Consider the following 17,830-nt stretch of genomic DNA (forward strand, 5'->3'; position numbering starts at 1 on the left):
CCTTCAGGGGTTGAGAAGGGCAGGTTAGAAATGTGGGAAATAAAATAAATAAATAAAATCGATACTATGTATTGTCGAAGGCTTTCATGGCTGGAATCAGTAGGTTCTTGTGGGTTTTTTCAGGCTATATGGCCATGTTCTAGAGGCATTTTCTCCTGACATTTCACCTGCATCTATGGCAAGCATCCTCAGAGGTAGTGAGGTCTGTGGGAATTAGGAAAATGGGTTTACATATCTGTGGAATGACTGTGGTGGGGCAAAGAGCTCTTCTCTGCTGCAGCTGGGTGTGAATGTTTCAATTGACCACCTCATTAGCATTTGAAGGCCTGGCTGAGCCTGGGGAAATCTTTTGTTGAGAGGTGTTAAGATGTGCCTGGTTGTTTCGCTGTTGTAATTTTAGAGTTTTTTAATACTGGTAGCCAGATTTTGTTCATTTTCATGGTCTCCTCCTTTCTGTTGAAATTGTCGATCCTACAATGTAGATGCACCGTGTTCTTGTTATTTCCTGGACTTGCAACAATGCTGTAAACACGCAACAAACTATTAAGATTGCAATGTACACAAACTAACAAAATGTTCCTATTAAAAATTAAGTTAAGGTTTAAAAAAAACAGAGGAAGTATGGGTTTGAAAAAAAAGATCCAATTGCTAAAAACTCTGTCTTTGCAATATTTGGTGAGTGTTGTTATTTCCTAGACTTGCAACAATGCTGTAGACAAGCAACCAACTATTAAAACTGCAATGTACACAAGCTAACAAAATGTTCCAATTAAAAATTAAGTTAAGGTTAAAAAAACAGAGGAAGTATTGGTTTGAAAAAAAAGGGTTTTTAAAGAACCAATTGCTAAAAACTCTGCAATATTTGGTGAGTGTTGTTATTTCCTGGACTTGCAACAATGCTGTAAACATGCAACCAACTATTAAGATTGCATTGTACACAAGCTAACAAAATGTTCCAATTAAAAATTAAATTAATGTTAAAAATATAGAGGAAGTATTGGTTTGAAAAAAAAGATCCAATTGCTAAAAACTCTGCCTTTGCAATATTTGGTGAGTGTTGTTGCTGCCTCTGTGCGGCTGAGCAGCGCCCTCTCTGTTCAGCGGCGGTACTGCACCTTCCCTTCCCCCGCTAGCAACGGCGAACAACAAGCCAAGCAAACCCTTCTCTCACCCGCCCCTTTCTCACTCTCTAAAACAAGCTCCTCGGTCTTATATACCCTGCTAAAAATAGCCTCCTCCGCAGCCGGCCAATCAGGAGGGTCCGAATTTCGAATCGGCCCAATCGTCGCAGGCGTCACGGAGAGGTTCGGTCACGCCAGGAGGAGCCGAGATGCGTCGCGGACGGCGATTGGGCGACTCTGACATCATTGGAACGCAGGGGGAGGGCGGGGATTGGTCGGCGTTGGCAAGCCGGCGTAATGGGATCACGAGGTGGCGGCGGGAGGGAGGGGGGAAAGAGTGAGGAGTAAAAAAAGTGGGCGGGGCGAGCGGGACTGAGCAGAAGGGAGGGGGCGAAAAAAGGGGCGGGGGGAGGAGCAGGAGGAGGTTGTGGCCAAAGCCAGGTTTGAATAGGGAAGTTTTGCAGGAGGTTCCATTCGCAGTCATCATCGCAGTGTTTGCAAATATTGAGCAGGCTTCCGAGGAAGGATCTTCTGGAAAGGAAAAGGAAAAAAACAACAACCCAGGAGTGGAAGAAAAATAATAATATTTTTTACAGACCCAGCATCAAGCAAGCCAGCAAGCAAGCACCATTTAGGAAGGACTTTGCAAAAATCTTCTATATTTCTGTGCAATTAAACTTTGCATGAAACTTTGCTTTTTCAATGCTTATATTTTTGTGGGGGGACAAATCTAAAATACCCAACAGGATTTATTCTGCATTGGTGACAGATTTGGGATTTTTTTGATGCCTATATTCTGATTTTTTTAATTTTATTTTTTTGCATTTTTTGTGTCTTGTTGGTGGTCTTAATTTTTTAAAAATCCTGGAGAAGGAAGAGGAGGAAGTGGGACTTTGTAAATAGCTTGGTCGCTTTTCCTGTCATCCGATTTACAGCAGCAGCAGCAATAGCATCTTAAAAGGCATCCCTTCCCATTGGTTTCTATGCCTCTTCTTCTCCTCTTTGCGATTTTCCCAAAAGACCTGGAGAGTGGACACTGAGATCTATATATTGGTGGAAAGGTTTGACTTTCTCTTCCTCTTTGACACACACAAAAAAAGGAAAAAAAATATTATCATTCAGAGACATGGATGTGCTCCCAATGTGTAGCATCTTTCAGGAACTCCAAATTGTGCATGACACTGGTTACTTCTCTGCTTTGCCATCTCTGGAGGAATATTGGCAACAGGTAAAAAAAGAGGGGTGAAAAACTAAGAATGTGTATTATTGTTATTATTATATGCATTGCATGCTCAGATGTATTTAATTCAAAAAATAATAATGCAGATTTAGAGACTTTGCTTTTAGGAAGACTTTAAAATTTAATACCATTTTTAATTTGGCAGGTGTGTTGTGTTATTCTAGAACATATAACATTTTAAATATATATGTTCTGCAACATGTCACATTTGTGTGTGTGTATATATATATATTTATATTCTGAAACATGTCACATGGTGTGTGTGTGTATTGCAAAACTCAAAATATTTTAAAGGGATAGATATACTGTCAAAAAAATCCACAATACTTTAAAGACCAAATAAATAAATTAAAAATATTGCATATATATAGAGAGAGAGAAAGAGAGAGCGAAACATATCACATGGTGTGTGTGTGTATCTTGCAATACTCAAGATATTTTAAAGAGATATATATATTGTAAAAAATCCACAACACTTCAAAGACTATAGATAAATAAGGTATATTGCATATATATATATATATATATATATATATATACACACACACACACACACACACACACACACAGAAACATGTCACATGGTTTGTGTGTGTATCTTGCAAAACTCAGATATTTTAAAGAGATAGATATATTGTCAAAAATCCACAACACTTTAAAGACTATAGATAAATAAATAAGGTATATTGCATATATATAGAGAGAGAGAGAGAGAGAGAAACATGTCACATGGTGTGTGTGTGTATGTATATATTGCAAAACTCAAAATACATTAAAGGGATAGATATATTGTCAAAAATCCACAATACTTTAAAGACTATGGATATATATATATATATATATATATACACATATATAGTGTGTGCTGAAACATGTCACATGATATATATATAGAGAGAGAGAGAGCAAAACTCAGATATTTTAAAGGGACAGATATATTGTTTATTTCGTATCAAAAGCATTGCATAAATATTGTCAAAATTCTGCAATACTTTAAAGACTATAGATAAATAAATTAGATATATTGCAAGTATATAAATATATCCTTGCAATATGTGTGTGTGTGTGTGTGTGTGTGTGTGTGTGTGTATCTCCTTGCAATCTATCTATCTATCTATTCCTTTAAAGGACTGGAAATTTTTTGCAATATATATATAGAGAGAGTGTATTGGGGATTTTTTGCAATCTCCCTGCATTGCTATTCTGAACAGCGCTGTCAGCTCTGCATGTTTTTGAAAGCCTCTCCACTCTCTTGCTGCCTTTCCCCCCACTTTCTCATCCAAACAGGAACCTCTCCATTAAAATCTGCCCATATCTTAGTAAATTAATATTTCAAATATATCTCTAATTCTCCTTTATCCCCCCCTCCCAAAAAAAAAAAATCCCTTCCTTTGCTGGGAAGCAATACCATTGGGGGAGTTTATGTATTCCCCCCCCCCCCAAAGAGTTGGGTTGGTTTTTTTGTTAGTTTACCCCTTTAAGAAAAATAAAATAGAAAAAAACTTAATTCAGCTGAGTACTATTTTTTGAATGCCTGCTTCCCTCCTCCCCAGTTGTCAGTCATATGACAGCCATCCTGTTTTCTCCTCCATTGCTTTGAGTCTAAGTGGAGGAAGACTTCCCTTTAATGGACATGGGTTGTTGTTTTTTTAAAGGAGGGGGGCAGTTAATTGGATTTCTTGCAAAACAAGATTAGGATTATTTTGTTGGTTTTTTTGCATTGTCTGGGATTTTTTTAATCCTCTGTTTATTTTTATTTTACCATGGGGAGGGGGAGGGGAGGATGTTTACTTCCCCAGATCAGATTATAATTGGGGGGGGGGGGGAGAAGGGGGTGTTAATTTGTTTGCATTGCAAATCCCTAGCTGTCAGTCCAAAGTGTTGCAACCTTGTCCATGTTTTCCCAGTCCTTTTTCTCCCCCATTTTACACTCTGTATTTTTCCCCACCCCCTTTCTTTCCAAGGCAACACTGATGGTACGTGATTGAAATTGATCTAAGTAGTTTTCTCCAGGCATCTTGGGATTTTTTTCCTTTTTTCCCCCCATTTCCCCCCTAAAGCAATTTAACTGCACCCCCCCCCCCAATTTCCCAGCTTCAAGCTCATTTTCAAACCTGATTTGCATAATGGAGGAATTTTAAAGCAGCCTTGAATATGAAAGTTTAACCAGCTCTTACTATAAATTCCCTTCCTGTTTCCTTCTCCAATTGCATAGCCTCTTAGGAAGGGTTATTTTTTAAAAAAAGTGCTGTGCAAATCAGTTGCCTAATTATAGGGAAAGCTATAAATATTGATTAAGGCATGCTGGTTTTTTTTTTTCCTTTCCACTTCTGTTTTTTCTACTTCTGTTTATATCCCGGCTTGGAGTCGAAATCAGCAGTCCAATCCTGCAAAGAAAATCTCCATGTATTCATTGGGATTTATTACCACCGAGAAACCAATGTGCATATGAGTGCGTTTACATAGCAAAATGAAAGTATTGTGACACACTTTATCTGCAAAGGCTCAATGCTATGGAATCCTGGGATCTGTAGTTTGGTGAAGTACCAGCACCCTTTGGAAGAGAAGGCTAAAGACCTTGTCAAACTACAGCTCCCATTACTCCTGGCATTGAGCCATGGCAGTGAAAGTGGTTCCAAACTGCATTAATTCTGCAGTGTAGATGCACCCAGGATTGGAGTGTGCTTGAGCTGGGTCTACCTATGTATACAAAATCAGAATTGCAGTGGCAGTCGTCTTGAGCTGACACTTTGGTGGAGTTAGGAGAGCTTGAGCATTCCCTAATATTGTCAAATGGCTCTTCCTTAAAATAAGATAGCTAATGTTTTTGGCATGTGGTAGGAATTATTCTCATAAGCCCAGAGACCCTACATCTTAGCCTATCAAAACTTTGCAATGTTGATAGTCAAGAGAATTTAAGTATGGAACCTTCTGCTGCCCAAAAGTGACATTTGCTTTCCTTCCAAAGCTTGTTGTTTTGTGTGCCTGCGGAAGGGCTATTTTGTGTCACTCAAAGCCTTGTTTGTCTCATTTCAGAGAAGAAGAAGAGTAGGGTGTTTTTTCCCCCCTTTTTGTATGTTCTCTCGCATGTATATTTGAACTGTGTATTTTCTTGGCAGAGAGTCAGGGTTTTAGAAAGGAAGTCTCCTTTGGCATTCGGTGAAAGAAATAGGGAGATGACTCATATAGTTGTGCTCTGGGCCAGTAGATAAAAGTTCTTGGGTTCTTGGTGGCGCTCCCAGCAGGACATTAAAAGTTGTATTTCCCTGTCCCTGCTCTTTCTTTTCATTCCTACTCTCCTTTCTGTTGCTTTCCCCCCTTTCTTTTACCTCCTCAGTTGCCCACATTATAATTCTGAATGCTTCATTTCTGGAATTCTTGAGGTCACTACACCAGAAGTGCCTTGTGTTATGTGAGGCGCATGCCAACATGCTTGGAAGAGGCATTCTTTGCATGTCAGCCCTGGGCCGCATTCTCATGCGCAGGAAATGGGTTGGCTTTGTGGATGTCCCTTGAATATAGATAATCAGCCACTGCAGCCACAACATGTCTCTTGAGTTTAGGGCCCAAGTAGTATTCATCGCCCCCAATATTCCTCTGGTTGGTGGAAACCCATGTTGGCCATTCCCTGCCAACACAACAAAAATAATGTTGGTTAGTGAAATGTTGGCCTAAGTGAAACGGGAGGGAAGATGAAGTAAGAAGAGTGTGACTTTAGCGCTAGCTCCTTGAACATCTCCTTTCTAGGAGATGACAACTGAGTTAACGTGTTAAGAGGAATAGCTGGAGGACGTTGGTGGGTTTGAGTTGCTGCCCAGTTCTTGGAAATTGCATTGTTTACTGTAATAGTCATCAGAGGAAAGTTGAGCGGCCTACAACATTAAAGGAACCTAGCAACTAGAAATAAACAGTCTTTTCTTTGACGAGTATGTGGTCTGGTTGAATTTCCATAGTGTGTTATTATCGCACAAGGTTCTTTTTATTTACATTTTTTTTACTATAACTCTACAAAACCCAACAACAATGATGCTTTTATTTTGTAGACATGCTTAGAGCTGGAACGCTATCTCCAGAGCGAGCCCTGCTACGTGTCTGCCTCTGAGATCAAATTTGACAGTCAGGAGGATCTGTGGACCAAAATTATTCTGGCACGTGAGAAAAAGGAGGAATCGGAACAAAAAACTGTATGCGTTCCAAAGGAGGACAGCGCGAGTAGCCAGAGTTTAGAGACTAACAGTTTGAATTCTGATATCAGCAGCGAATCTTCGGACAGCTCTGAGGAACTTTCTCCTACGACTAAGTTTACCTCTGATCCCATAAGTGATGTCTTGGGTATGGCCAATACAGGAAACCTGAGCTCATCTGTCACATCTACTCCTCCTTCTTCCCCTGAACTGGGCAAGGAGCCATCTTCCCAACCGTGGAATAGTGCACCCAGTGACTTGCATTCACCAGGCAAAATTCGTGCTAGTACTGGTGGAAAGACTGCAGAAAAAGGCTCCTCGGCCAATGGTGACGCGTCTCCAGATGGGAGGAGGCGAGTTCACAGGTGTCAGTTCAATGGGTGCCGAAAGGTTTACACCAAAAGTTCACATCTGAAAGCACATCAGCGTACCCATACAGGTGAGTACCCTTGTGGTCCACTGGAGCTGATCAAGATGTCATGTGGTATCATTAACCCCAATAAGCAAAGCATGGAATATATATAAAGTCCAAAATAGAACTGATAGCCCTAACTAGAGTATAGCCATTGAATCAGTAGAAACTTGATGTTCCCCACTGAGTCAATGGGTCTGCTCAAGTTTAAACTTGCAGTTGGATTTAGGTTGAAATTAAGAGTGCCTCCTTGTTCATGTGTCAATTCTGGAGTTACTTTATCCCATACTGATTCATCACCTGGAGGTATATGATACAGAAGCCAGTATGGAGCTATGTAGGGGTGAGAATCATGACTGTCTAGTGGTTGAACTGCAAGTCCCAACAAACTGTCTTAACAAGTATAGCTATAGCCAATGCTAAGCAACATTCAACAACATCTACAGGGCTACATGATTCTGACCCTTGATCTAATCAGTAATTGCATATAGATGATCTGACCACTTTATATGTATTTCTATCAAAGCTCATTGGCTTCCATCATGAAAAAAAAGTAGAATCTGAACATAATAAAGGAACGCCTTTGCTACATATTCCTGTTGCTTGGCAGTCCATTGACTCTTACTCTGTCTTTTTCCCAACTGGGACTCTAAAATGTTATGTTTTAGTGGTGGTTGCCATTCAATCTTGGTTCCTTCTGGACCTTTCACTTACTACAGGTGATGGTGGTGCAGTGGTTCTCAACCTGTGGGTCCCCAGATGTTTTGGCCTTCAACTCCCAGAAATCCTCATAGCTGGTAAACTGGCTGGGATTTCTGGGAGTTGTAGGCCAAAACACTTGGGGACCCACAGGTTGAGAACCACTGCTTTAATGCCATCCTCTCCCTTAACTAGTATCCTCATTCTGTTCATGGCCTGCAGAACTTCATATGCAATAAGTATGCAAAATCCCATTTGCCTGCAGCTTCATCAGAAATGCCATCCCTTGTCCCATGTAAACGTCTGGAATTTGCCAGCTGGGCAGTTACCTCTTCTCCAAAACATGTCATGCTGGTAGTGTCATAATGTTGCTTGACTTCTGAAGCAAGAGCCCGAGGCCATGGGGTGATGCAATAGTGGCTGAGGTTTCCCAGAATTCAGGGCATCACTTCCTCATTCTTTTCCATAAACCCATTGCAAACATCTATGTACAAGTTTTGGAGAAGCGAGTGCATTCCACCCTCCCCATTTGTATGTGACTTGTTTCCTCTTTCTTTTCTTTCTTTTTTTTTTGCAGCTTAAGCATAAGAAAAGTGCATGATAATTTTAATCTTTTCTAAAGAGGGGAATCATCCTTTAGGTAAAAACTGGAGATCTAAAACTTGTTGACAAAACAGAAACTGAGAAATGGCTCAGAAATGTTGATTTTTAAAGGACAGTTTCAGAAATGATTCAACACAGGCCCTCTTAAACCCCCCAACAGCGTTTGGGTTTTGCTGGAAACTCACCCCATAAGCTAAAGCTAGAAGCAAAATAACCTTTTGAGAGTTACATAAAGTTGACTCTGGGCTTTGTGTGTGTGTTTCTGTATCTGCCTTCAAGTCATCTCTTGACTTATGGCAACCCCGTAATTTTCATAGGGTTTTCTTCGGCAGGGAATACCAGTTTCTTCCTCTGAAATTTAGCATACAACACCTGATATTCATTGATGGTCTCCCATCCAAGTACTAGCTAGAGTTGACACTGCTTCGTTTCCAAGATCAGATGGGATTTGGACTTCACAGGCTTTTTTAAATATGTGGTTTGGCTCTGCGCATGCTACAATTTACTACCATGACACTTGGATTTCAAAACAAACTTGCTTGAAAGGCTGGGCACTCCAGGGCTTGTTTAAATTTTTTATGGTGGAAGTAGCTGGCCTTGTCGCTTTTTAGCATGAATATTCTACAGCTCTTAGGTACTCAGAGCAGGCGCCTTCATCTTGGCAAGAACATCCAAAAGTCTCGTCCTCCAAGGTGCACTTTCAAAGCAAAGAGAGTACAAAAAGGAAGACTGGTGCCCAGTACTTGGACAAATTGAGAATGGAGACCAAATTATAGCATTCTGGGCCCCTTCCTCAGTGGAAATGAAACTTCTTTTAAACCTTTCTTAATAGTTTCAAAGAAAAGAAGTGCAATTTTAAAGCCATACAGTGTAATTCAGAATCTCTAGCTATCTAGACTTTTCCGAATTGCTGCCTTTCCCCTTTTAGATGCTAAGTTGAAGGCCATTATGGCCACTGAAGGTCATCTTAGGACTTCATCACACTAGATAATAAATGCAGTTTCTTGTGTTCTGCAGAATTTTGGGGTTTGTAATTTAGTGAAGCTGTTAAAGACCCCTCCTTAAACTACAGAACCCAAAATTGTGCAGGAGGCAGAAACTGGATTTTAAGTGGGGTTTTTTCTCTAGTGTGATGAGACATGATCCCTTTTTTCCATTTCTCTCCCCCCCCCCCCCTTTGATACCATGAATTTTGAGCCAGGTTTACTTGAAACAGCTTAACTCATTTATCATCAACTTTTGCACTACTTTTTTAGAAAACACCACAATTACTAAAAACAGATGAGTCTTAAAGGTGTAATGCAACTTATTCTGTCTTCTTTTTACAGTAGTTTTTTTTACTGCTGTGTAAAGATAATAATCCTATTCCTCAGTTTAGTGGCTTATTGTGTCACATTTATTAGAGCTTTGAAAAGAGAGAAGAATGGAACCTGTGGAGAGTAAACATTTGGATGAAACTTTTTTTTTCCGTTTAGTGGTTGAGAGTAAGGCTAGCAGGTTGGTTTCTACTTGAGTAATACAATACTTGCACTGTTGAATGGGGCTAAATTGCATCGAAACCAAGTATTTTCCCTTTGCAGTTTGAACTGCTCTTATCCATTACTTGCTGCTGTTACAGTACATGAGTGTATTATTGCTGTTGGGTTACATAAAGCTAGTGGATTTATGAATATTTAGTGCATTTCCCTTCCCGCCCACACATCCCAATACTATTAATTGGAACCTCACAAGAAAGAGAGAAAACTCATTTTCCTAAAGCTTCCATAACTGGATCACCTGAACTTAGGTTTTACTTACCCCAGATAACCAAGCATGCACAGTGTAGAATTAATGCAGTTTCACACCACTTCAACTACCATGACTCAATGCTATGGAGTTGTAGTTCAGCTATGTCTTTAGCCTTCTCTACCAAAGAGTTATAGTGCCTCATAAAACCACAAAGCCCATTATTCCATAGCACTGAGACATGGCAGGTAAAGTGGTGTCAGATTGCATTAATTCAGTGTAGGTGCACCCCAAGTAAGTAATGAATTTGCCAGCCTGTATCCTATTCACTTACTGTATTCCTAGCAGGCAGAATGCTCCAGAAGGCTTATGTTACTGGCATCTTCCAGTTAGGGCTTAGTATTTTGCTGCTGCAGCAAAGCTGTCAGCTAAGAAACATCTAAATTCTCCATCAGTGTTCTCGGAAGTACTTAGTGTGCTGCTATGAATGAAAGCGGGGGGCCTTGTTTCCTATGAAAGAAACCCAAATGAATCAATAGCCTTCTTTACTTGGAGATAGAAACAGTTGATTAATAACCTCTGGTCTGTTTTGTTTTGCAGGAGAAAAGCCTTACAGATGCTCATGGGAAGGCTGTGAGTGGCGTTTTGCGAGAAGTGACGAGTTAACCAGACACTTCAGGAAGCACACGGGTGCCAAGCCTTTTAAATGTAATCACTGTGACAGGTAAGTGAAGGGAAAATCCTGCGTTATAATCCCTTATACGTCATCCTTCCTGATACCTCCATGGAAATCCACAAATTGAGAAATACATAACCGGGCAAATCGTTCTGATACATATTAGGTGTGGAACAAGTTTTTTTTCAAAACACGAGCCATCCACTTTAATTGATCAGCATCTTCTCCATAGCTTTAGTAGCACATAAATAAATAAATCGTTGGATTTGAATGAATAATTTCTGCCTCCAATTGGGGAAAGCCAGTTCTTTCAATTTCCCACTTGCATATCTAGAATACTCTGGCTTTAAACTGGTGGAAATAGTCCCAGAGGTAATCATCTGAAGTTTGCTGTTAATACGTTGAGGTGGTTTTCACATGCATTTTGGTTGATTTAGCAATGCAGGTTCATAACTCCAAGATTAGGATGATAGCAGAACAAGTTGACAGGAGAAATTGACAGAATCCCAGTCTTCAAGAGAAATAAATCAACTATTAACATATCTATATAAATAAAAATGTAATGTTCGTTTGTGGGATTAACATAACTCAAAAACCACTGGACTCATTGACACCAAACTTGGACACAGTACACCTATCAGGCGAATGAGTGATCATTACTCATCAAAACACTGAAAAACACAGCAGAAGAGACTCAAAAAGCAAAATAAAATAAAATAATAATAAACAAACAAACAAAAAACCAAAAAAAAAATACAACACATGCACAAAACCATATAAACCATATATACAGAAATATATACACACCATATATAAACACAAAACACATATACACCGACTGGGCCATAGCAATGCGTGGTAGAGGACAGCTAGCTAGGGAGAGAATGTTGTATTGAAAGGAAGGCTTTGGAAGTGTTTTCTAACTCTAATATTTTATCTTCTTACTCCCACCCACCCACTTTCAGTCAAAATTTCAAGACTGCTTTTCTTGTCAAAGTTCAATACTACCCCCCGTTTCTACAGAACTGTATCTATGGTTTTGTTTATCCCCGTCCAACAAAATATGCCTTCTCTAGATGTTTTCCAGGTCCTCTCTAGCACAACTGTGATGTTCTTGGACCAGAAATCTTTAATGTCAGTAGTTTTTGCAAATCCATGTGAAGTCCAGGAAACCTTTCAGATACTATAGTTACTCTTCTACTTTGTCACCTTTGGCCCCTCCTCTTGTTCATTTAGGCCTCTTCCACACAGCTGTGTAAAATCAGCATTGAACTGGATTATATGGCAGTGTGGACTCAGTTCAAAGCAGATATTGTGGATTATCTACCTTGACATTCTGCGTTATATAGCTGTGTGGAAGGGTCCTGAGTTGAAAACTAGATGAATTCTCAACAGCTTTCCATAATAGTAAGGCACTGGTAGCACCCAAAGGCAAACAATTACCATAGTAGCTATTGTTTTCCATCAGCCGGTTAAAATTCCAGTTCTTATATGATTCTACTTAGATGGCCTTTGGGATGCAACATACTTTCAGCCCGATCTCCCTCCTGGGGCTGCTCTGATGTTAGCATGCCATTCTGAGTTCCTGAGAGTTAAGATCCAGATGTAAACGTAGATGGTGGACAACTCGATTACAACCATTGTGCCAGCGCTCAGCTCATGTCCAAACACGTGACAGTGATGCAACAGTTTGCACTCTAGCACAAGGCGCAGCGACCACTCCACAGCTTTTTTCACTGCTTGTCTGGCTGATAATAATAATTTCCTGTGTTCAAAGATCAGCTAACAGAGATTGTAGAAAGGGCCCTTCCACACAGTCCTATATCCCAGAATATCAAGGCAGAAAATCCCGTAATATCTACTTTTTGGGTTATCTGAGTCTAGACTCAGATAATGTGGGGTTTTTGTACCTTGATATTCTGGGATATAGGCTGTGTGGAAGGCAGATTCCAAGTACAAACAATATCAATTATCCAAAATGCTCCAAAATTGTCAACGTGGGTGGCACAGATAGTGACACTTTTGTTTTCCATTGGCTCAGTGAACACAGACTTCATTTAGTGCTCAAAATGCTTAAACCATTGTCCATAAAATTGCCTTCATGATGTGTGTTTAAGGTGTATATGAAACATGAATGAATTCTATGCTTAGAATGTGGTCCCATCTCCAAGGTATCCTGTATATGCAAATACGCCAAAATCCAAAACTCTTCTGACCCCAAGCATTTCAGATAAGGGATGCTCAATCTATATCACCTTTGCTTGCAAACTGAACATCCTGCAGAGTTATAACAGAGTTGTATATGAAAAGACAATTGATAGCTACCTAAAGCTAAGCATATGTATGTCTTCCTTCCAGATGTTCTAAATCAAATCCCATGTTTCTGCCTTGCAGACTGCACACCAGCGTCAAAGTACAATTCTGAGTTGCAGTGCCATCTTCTATTTCCAATGCCAATGTGAAGTTTTAATTTGATGTTCTCCCAGATAACAGTTCCAAAACTAACCGAGCATCCTCCTCTGATTCTTAGGTGCTTCTCTAGGTCTGATCACCTGGCCCTTCACATGAAGAGGCATCTCTGAATGGGTGAAGAAGGCAAATCCTGCGGGCTAAGAGGCTTCGAGGTCCACCGGCCTTGAAAGAAGGGATGCGTGTTCCAGCCAAAGCATGCCACTTTGCACCCTAACCCAGTTGCCTCCAGGGCCTCTCTTCCTTGGAAGGTCTTCAGAGGGCTGAACAAGTCATGTGAGAAAGGGCAACGCGACCGCACGGTGTGGGTCCCCTACGCCAGGACCCAACCTTCTTGAGTGGCTTCTACGCCTTCTGCCGTGAGCACGTGCACTGAGAATGTTAATGATTGGACGACTGTATGTTATTGAGGATCTACTGGGCGACTGTATGCTGAGGCACATTGTTTGTTTTTTTTTCTCCTCTTGTTGTTTGATTGGGTTTTTCATTTAAATCCTTGTGGTTGTTTTTGATAACCGAGAAAGAGAGGATGTCAGCTGAGTTGGCGGGAGGTGGGGAAATATGTATGTGAAGAGTATTTACCACAAGACGGAGTGATCACCAATCATTCCCAAGGGGCAGGGGGAGAGGGGTGTAGCACCTTTTTTAAAAAAAGAGATAAAGAAAGTAGGGGGTGGGGACGCTAGGGTGGGGAAGTCGAGTCGGAATGCCAGAATGGAGGGAGGGGACCCCTTTATCCTGTGTGAGAGGAGCTTTTGGTGTCTGGTCCAGCTATTAAATGTGCAATGTGTCAAGTAGCTTGTTTTACTTGCTACAGAGCTCATTTGTAATCCATTGTATAAGCTGTGTATTTACAATATAACACAACCTATAACTTTTTCATTATAATACAGAGGTTTATTGCATGGTTCTGGGGAACTCTATGCTTTTCCATTCTTTAATCAGGACTGCCCACGTTTTTGTTCCGTTCCCCATCCCTCCACCCCACCTCAATTCCAGTTCAAAGCTGCTACAATGCAATTGGTTCAATGTTACATACAACCAGATCCAGATTTTATTTTTGGTCCTGTTGGGTGGATACAACCACTGTAGGTTAGAAATTGATTTTTTTATTATAAAAAAAAAGAAAGAAAAGAAAAGAAAGAAAATTCTCATGCAGCTATTATTTTCCTTCTCTTTTATTTATGCCTTGAGGTCTAATTTCTGGTTTTTTAGCTGTCAATGCACTGTTGACCTTAATAATGGTGCCTTATGCAACGTGATCTCTTGTCGGAGGTCTTATACAGGGGTATGGGTGATGTATGCTTCATTAAGGCTCTCTTGTCACCTGACACTTGTACTGTATCAAATATGTTTTAGGAAGAGGTGGGAAGAACCTAGACTGATGTTCAAGGTGTGCTCGTAACAAAACATTCTTAGACATGCCAGTACAATATCTCACTATATAGAATATATCTGTTTTCAACTTTGAAAGTTCCATGGAATCATTCAACCAGGTCTGCCCATTTGAGTATGCCTCCTTTGGGTTTCTTTCTATTTCACAGATGACCTTGCACAAACCACCATCTTCCTTCACCCTGAAAATATAACCCTGTACTTCAAAAGGTCATAATTATTTCATGCATATTTAAAAGTGCAGGAGTATGAGACACATTCAGAAGTAATTGCTTAAAAGGCACAAGTTCCACGTCTATATCTCTAGCTTTCTCTTGGCTAAAACAGAAAGGAAATACATTTTTTAAAAAAATGAAAAAAGCAACGAGAACAAAAAGATACCAAGTGGGTAGAAAGTTTGCAGTGTATGTATATTTGTGTGTATATATCAGTAAATGTGTGTGTGTGCACGAGTGTGTGTGTGTTTGCGGGTGTGTGTATCTATAAATATATAAATATATAGATAGATAATAATATATTATTATTATTTTTAAGGGTTGAGTTGAACTCTCAGCTAGAAAGTATCTGAGGTTTTAAGGAGCTCCCTGTTTCCATAGATTTTATATAAACAAAAGCCAGTTATCAACACTTAAAATTTCATCCATTAGGTCTTGTAGATTTCTGAAAGGGTTGTGCAGAGATCATTTTTTTTCTTTGTGAAGCTTTAGCAAGACAAAGCTGTTGCATTTCACTTCAGGGTCAGGGAAGGCTAAAAAAAATCTTACACTCAAGCAAAATGGGGCAGCTTGAGTACTCCTTGTATGGTGCAATGTGGGTAAATTCAGTTGTAGGATTGCATGGGATATTTGCAATAGACTGGGGTTTTTTTTCAATTAGGATTTCTGACTTTAGAACAATAGTGTCTAACCTTTAATCTTCCCAGTGTTTTAGATTTCAGCTTCCGGAATTCCTGATCATTGGTCAAACTAGTCAGGATTTCTGAGAGTTGGAGTCCCAAACTCCTAGAGGAGCAAAGGTTGGACACCATTGCTTTAGAACCAATGGTTCTCAATCTGTGGGTCCCCAGGTGTTTTGGCCTACAACTCCCAGAAATCCCAGCCCGTTTATCAGCTGTTGGGACTTTTGGGAGTTTAAGGCCAAAACATCTGAGGACACACAGTTTGAGAACCACTGCTTAGAGCAGTAGTTCCCAACCTTTGGTCCTCCAGGTGTTTTGGACTTTGGATCTCACAATTCCTAACAGCTGGTAAGCTGGCTGAGATTTCTGGGAATTGAAGTCCAAAACAACTGTGGAGGGATAAAGCTTGGGAACCACTGCATTAGAGCATTGGGAATGGTATTTTGCCTTTAGATGGTGGCATGAGTAGGGTTGCCATAGTGAAACCTAGGTGTCTTTAATGACTGTGTAGAAGAGGAAATTCCAACATGTGCTTCTAGCTTCTTGTTGTATGACAAGAAACACCTGAATTCTACCCAGCCATTAATGGGACATGGCATGTCTACAATTTTCACCCTGGCTACTATAATGCCCTACATTCTTGGCTTGCTCCAGTGCCATTTCTTTCCCTATCCTGGCAACTCCTCTTGGTGTTCATTATGAATACTGGGATACTGGGCTGGAATCATACTTAGTGAGCCACACTGGCCTGAATCCAGTTGTTTATCCCAACTAGAGTACACTTCCATTGAATGAGTGGAATTGACAATTTAGCAAATTCTTATAGATTCAGGAGTCTTCCTCTAGTTGGGCGCAATTACACTTAGATTTAAGCCTAGATCAGCCTGCAACTTCCAGAAATCCCAGCCAATTTACCAGCTATTAGGATTTCTGGGAGTTGAAGGCCAAAACATCTGGGGACCCACAAGTTGAGAACCACTGGCCTAGATGTTTTCAGATCATCAAGAGAAGGGCCATCTCTACGTTATAGGCAGCTCAGCAAATAAATAAATATTCAGCTCCAATGCTTTTATGAATCTAGGAATGAGCATAGCGATTATGCTTTTATACCTCTGGCGCTGACCTTTTAGTTTGACAGTGCAAAGTGGTTTTCTGCAAGGTTAGAAAGAGTCCTTCCTCATAAATAAAAGCTAGCATGTTTTCAAAACTGCCTTCCCTGACAACAACAGCACACTTAGAAACTACATCAGTAGCACATTGTGCATCTATTTTGCGCAGCTTTTCCTGGAAATGATAGCAAGGATTACTAGATCTCGAAAACCATGCTAGATGGACACCTGCTGTTTGTCTAATTCTAAGTGATGCACATCCCTACACTGTTCGTATGGTATTTTGAGTTTTTGATATGCTTTGAATGTGCACTTTGTTGAGATAAAAATACTCCAGGAGTATGTTTTACTGTCTTTATAGAGCTCTAATGTAAATATGGAGCTTCATTCATGCAGGGGCTCCTCGTAGTTGGGGACATGAATTCACTAATTTATTTCGATGTAAGGGGGAAAAAACACACCATTATACACCTTAGGGATTTTCTACTTTATAGTACAGATCCGAAATCCACTTGATCAGAATCTTCCATGTATGGATCAAGGCAATTCTGGAGGGGTTGGGTTAAGCGTGGGTGGGATTTTCCTTTGAGTATTTTTAAAACTCATAATACTTTCTGCTTAGCCACAATACCAGTAAAAAATTGATTATATTAAATTTTAAAAAGTCCCTTGCATTGGCTTTTTTTCTTAGTTGTGAAATATCAATAGTTCTCAACAGGGCTGTTTGCCAAATGTCCAACATGAATAAATGGCTGTCTGTTTTTTCTGGTTATAAACAAGTACATTTTGTTCAGGTGATAACTGAGCCTCAATCAAGCTGAAAGGAAAAAAATTGCTTGAAATTTCAGAAGAAAATTTCTATTCGTAACGATTTCGTTTTTTCTTCTTTGTTCGTTTGTTTTTTGGAAGCACCCTGTTATCTAAAGAATCTCTTTGTAAGATTTTTGTAAAAAAATTGTTTTACAAGATTTTATTTGAAATTGTTTTTTGCAAGATTGTTATATTTCTGTATGAATGTATTTTTTATTGGAATAACATAAAAAAAGTTCTTATCAGCATCTTCAGTCTGCGTCTTTGTTTTTCCTTTAGAGTAATCAAACTGTTTCAAAACTTCTGATGTCTGGATTTGGAAGCCAGAATCCTTTGTTATGCTGTCTGAATATTTTCCAAACTTTTAAAGAGTTGCTGTTATAATTCCAAACCCCTACACAGATGAGAAATATTTAAAAAACCAATTACAATTTAAAAATGTAACTATTTTTCCAAGGCCCCTAGTGGTGCAGCAGGTTAAACTGCTGA

At 39.8% G+C, this 17,830-nt stretch overlaps 1 protein-coding gene across 1 annotated transcript; it reads left to right on the top strand.

The window, feature by feature from the left end:
* The first annotated feature begins 1,543 nt into the window (after window positions 1-1,543).
* KLF6 (KLF transcription factor 6) lies at window positions 1,544-17,589 on the top strand. Its single transcript, XM_060782537.2, has 4 exons — window positions 1,544-2,349; window positions 6,405-6,984; window positions 10,585-10,708; window positions 13,191-17,589. Exons 1-4 carry the CDS (start codon window positions 2,248-2,250, stop codon window positions 13,240-13,242), a joined length of 858 nt encoding a protein of 285 aa, XP_060638520.1. The 5' UTR covers window positions 1,544-2,247; the 3' UTR covers window positions 13,243-17,589.
* Window positions 17,590-17,830: the final 241 nt, after the last annotated feature.

Source organism: Anolis sagrei, chromosome 6, assembly GCF_037176765.1.
Source record: "Anolis sagrei isolate rAnoSag1 chromosome 6, rAnoSag1.mat, whole genome shotgun sequence".
In the NCBI taxonomy this organism is placed as follows: Eukaryota; Metazoa; Chordata; class Lepidosauria; order Squamata; family Dactyloidae; genus Anolis; species Anolis sagrei.

Bases quoted from the DNA above. Each gene is read 5' to 3' on its own strand.
- KLF6 (XM_060782537.2), top strand. From the start codon at position 2,248: ATGGATGTGCTCCCAATGTGTAGCATCTTTCAGGAACTCCAAATTGTG. The intron at 2,350-6,404 runs GTAAAAAAAGAG...TTTATTTTGTAG, and splicing joins TGGAGGAATATTGGCAACAG to ACATGCTTAGAGCTGGAACG. The intron at 10,709-13,190 runs GTAAGTGAAGGG...TCTGATTCTTAG, and splicing joins AAATGTAATCACTGTGACAG to GTGCTTCTCTAGGTCTGATC.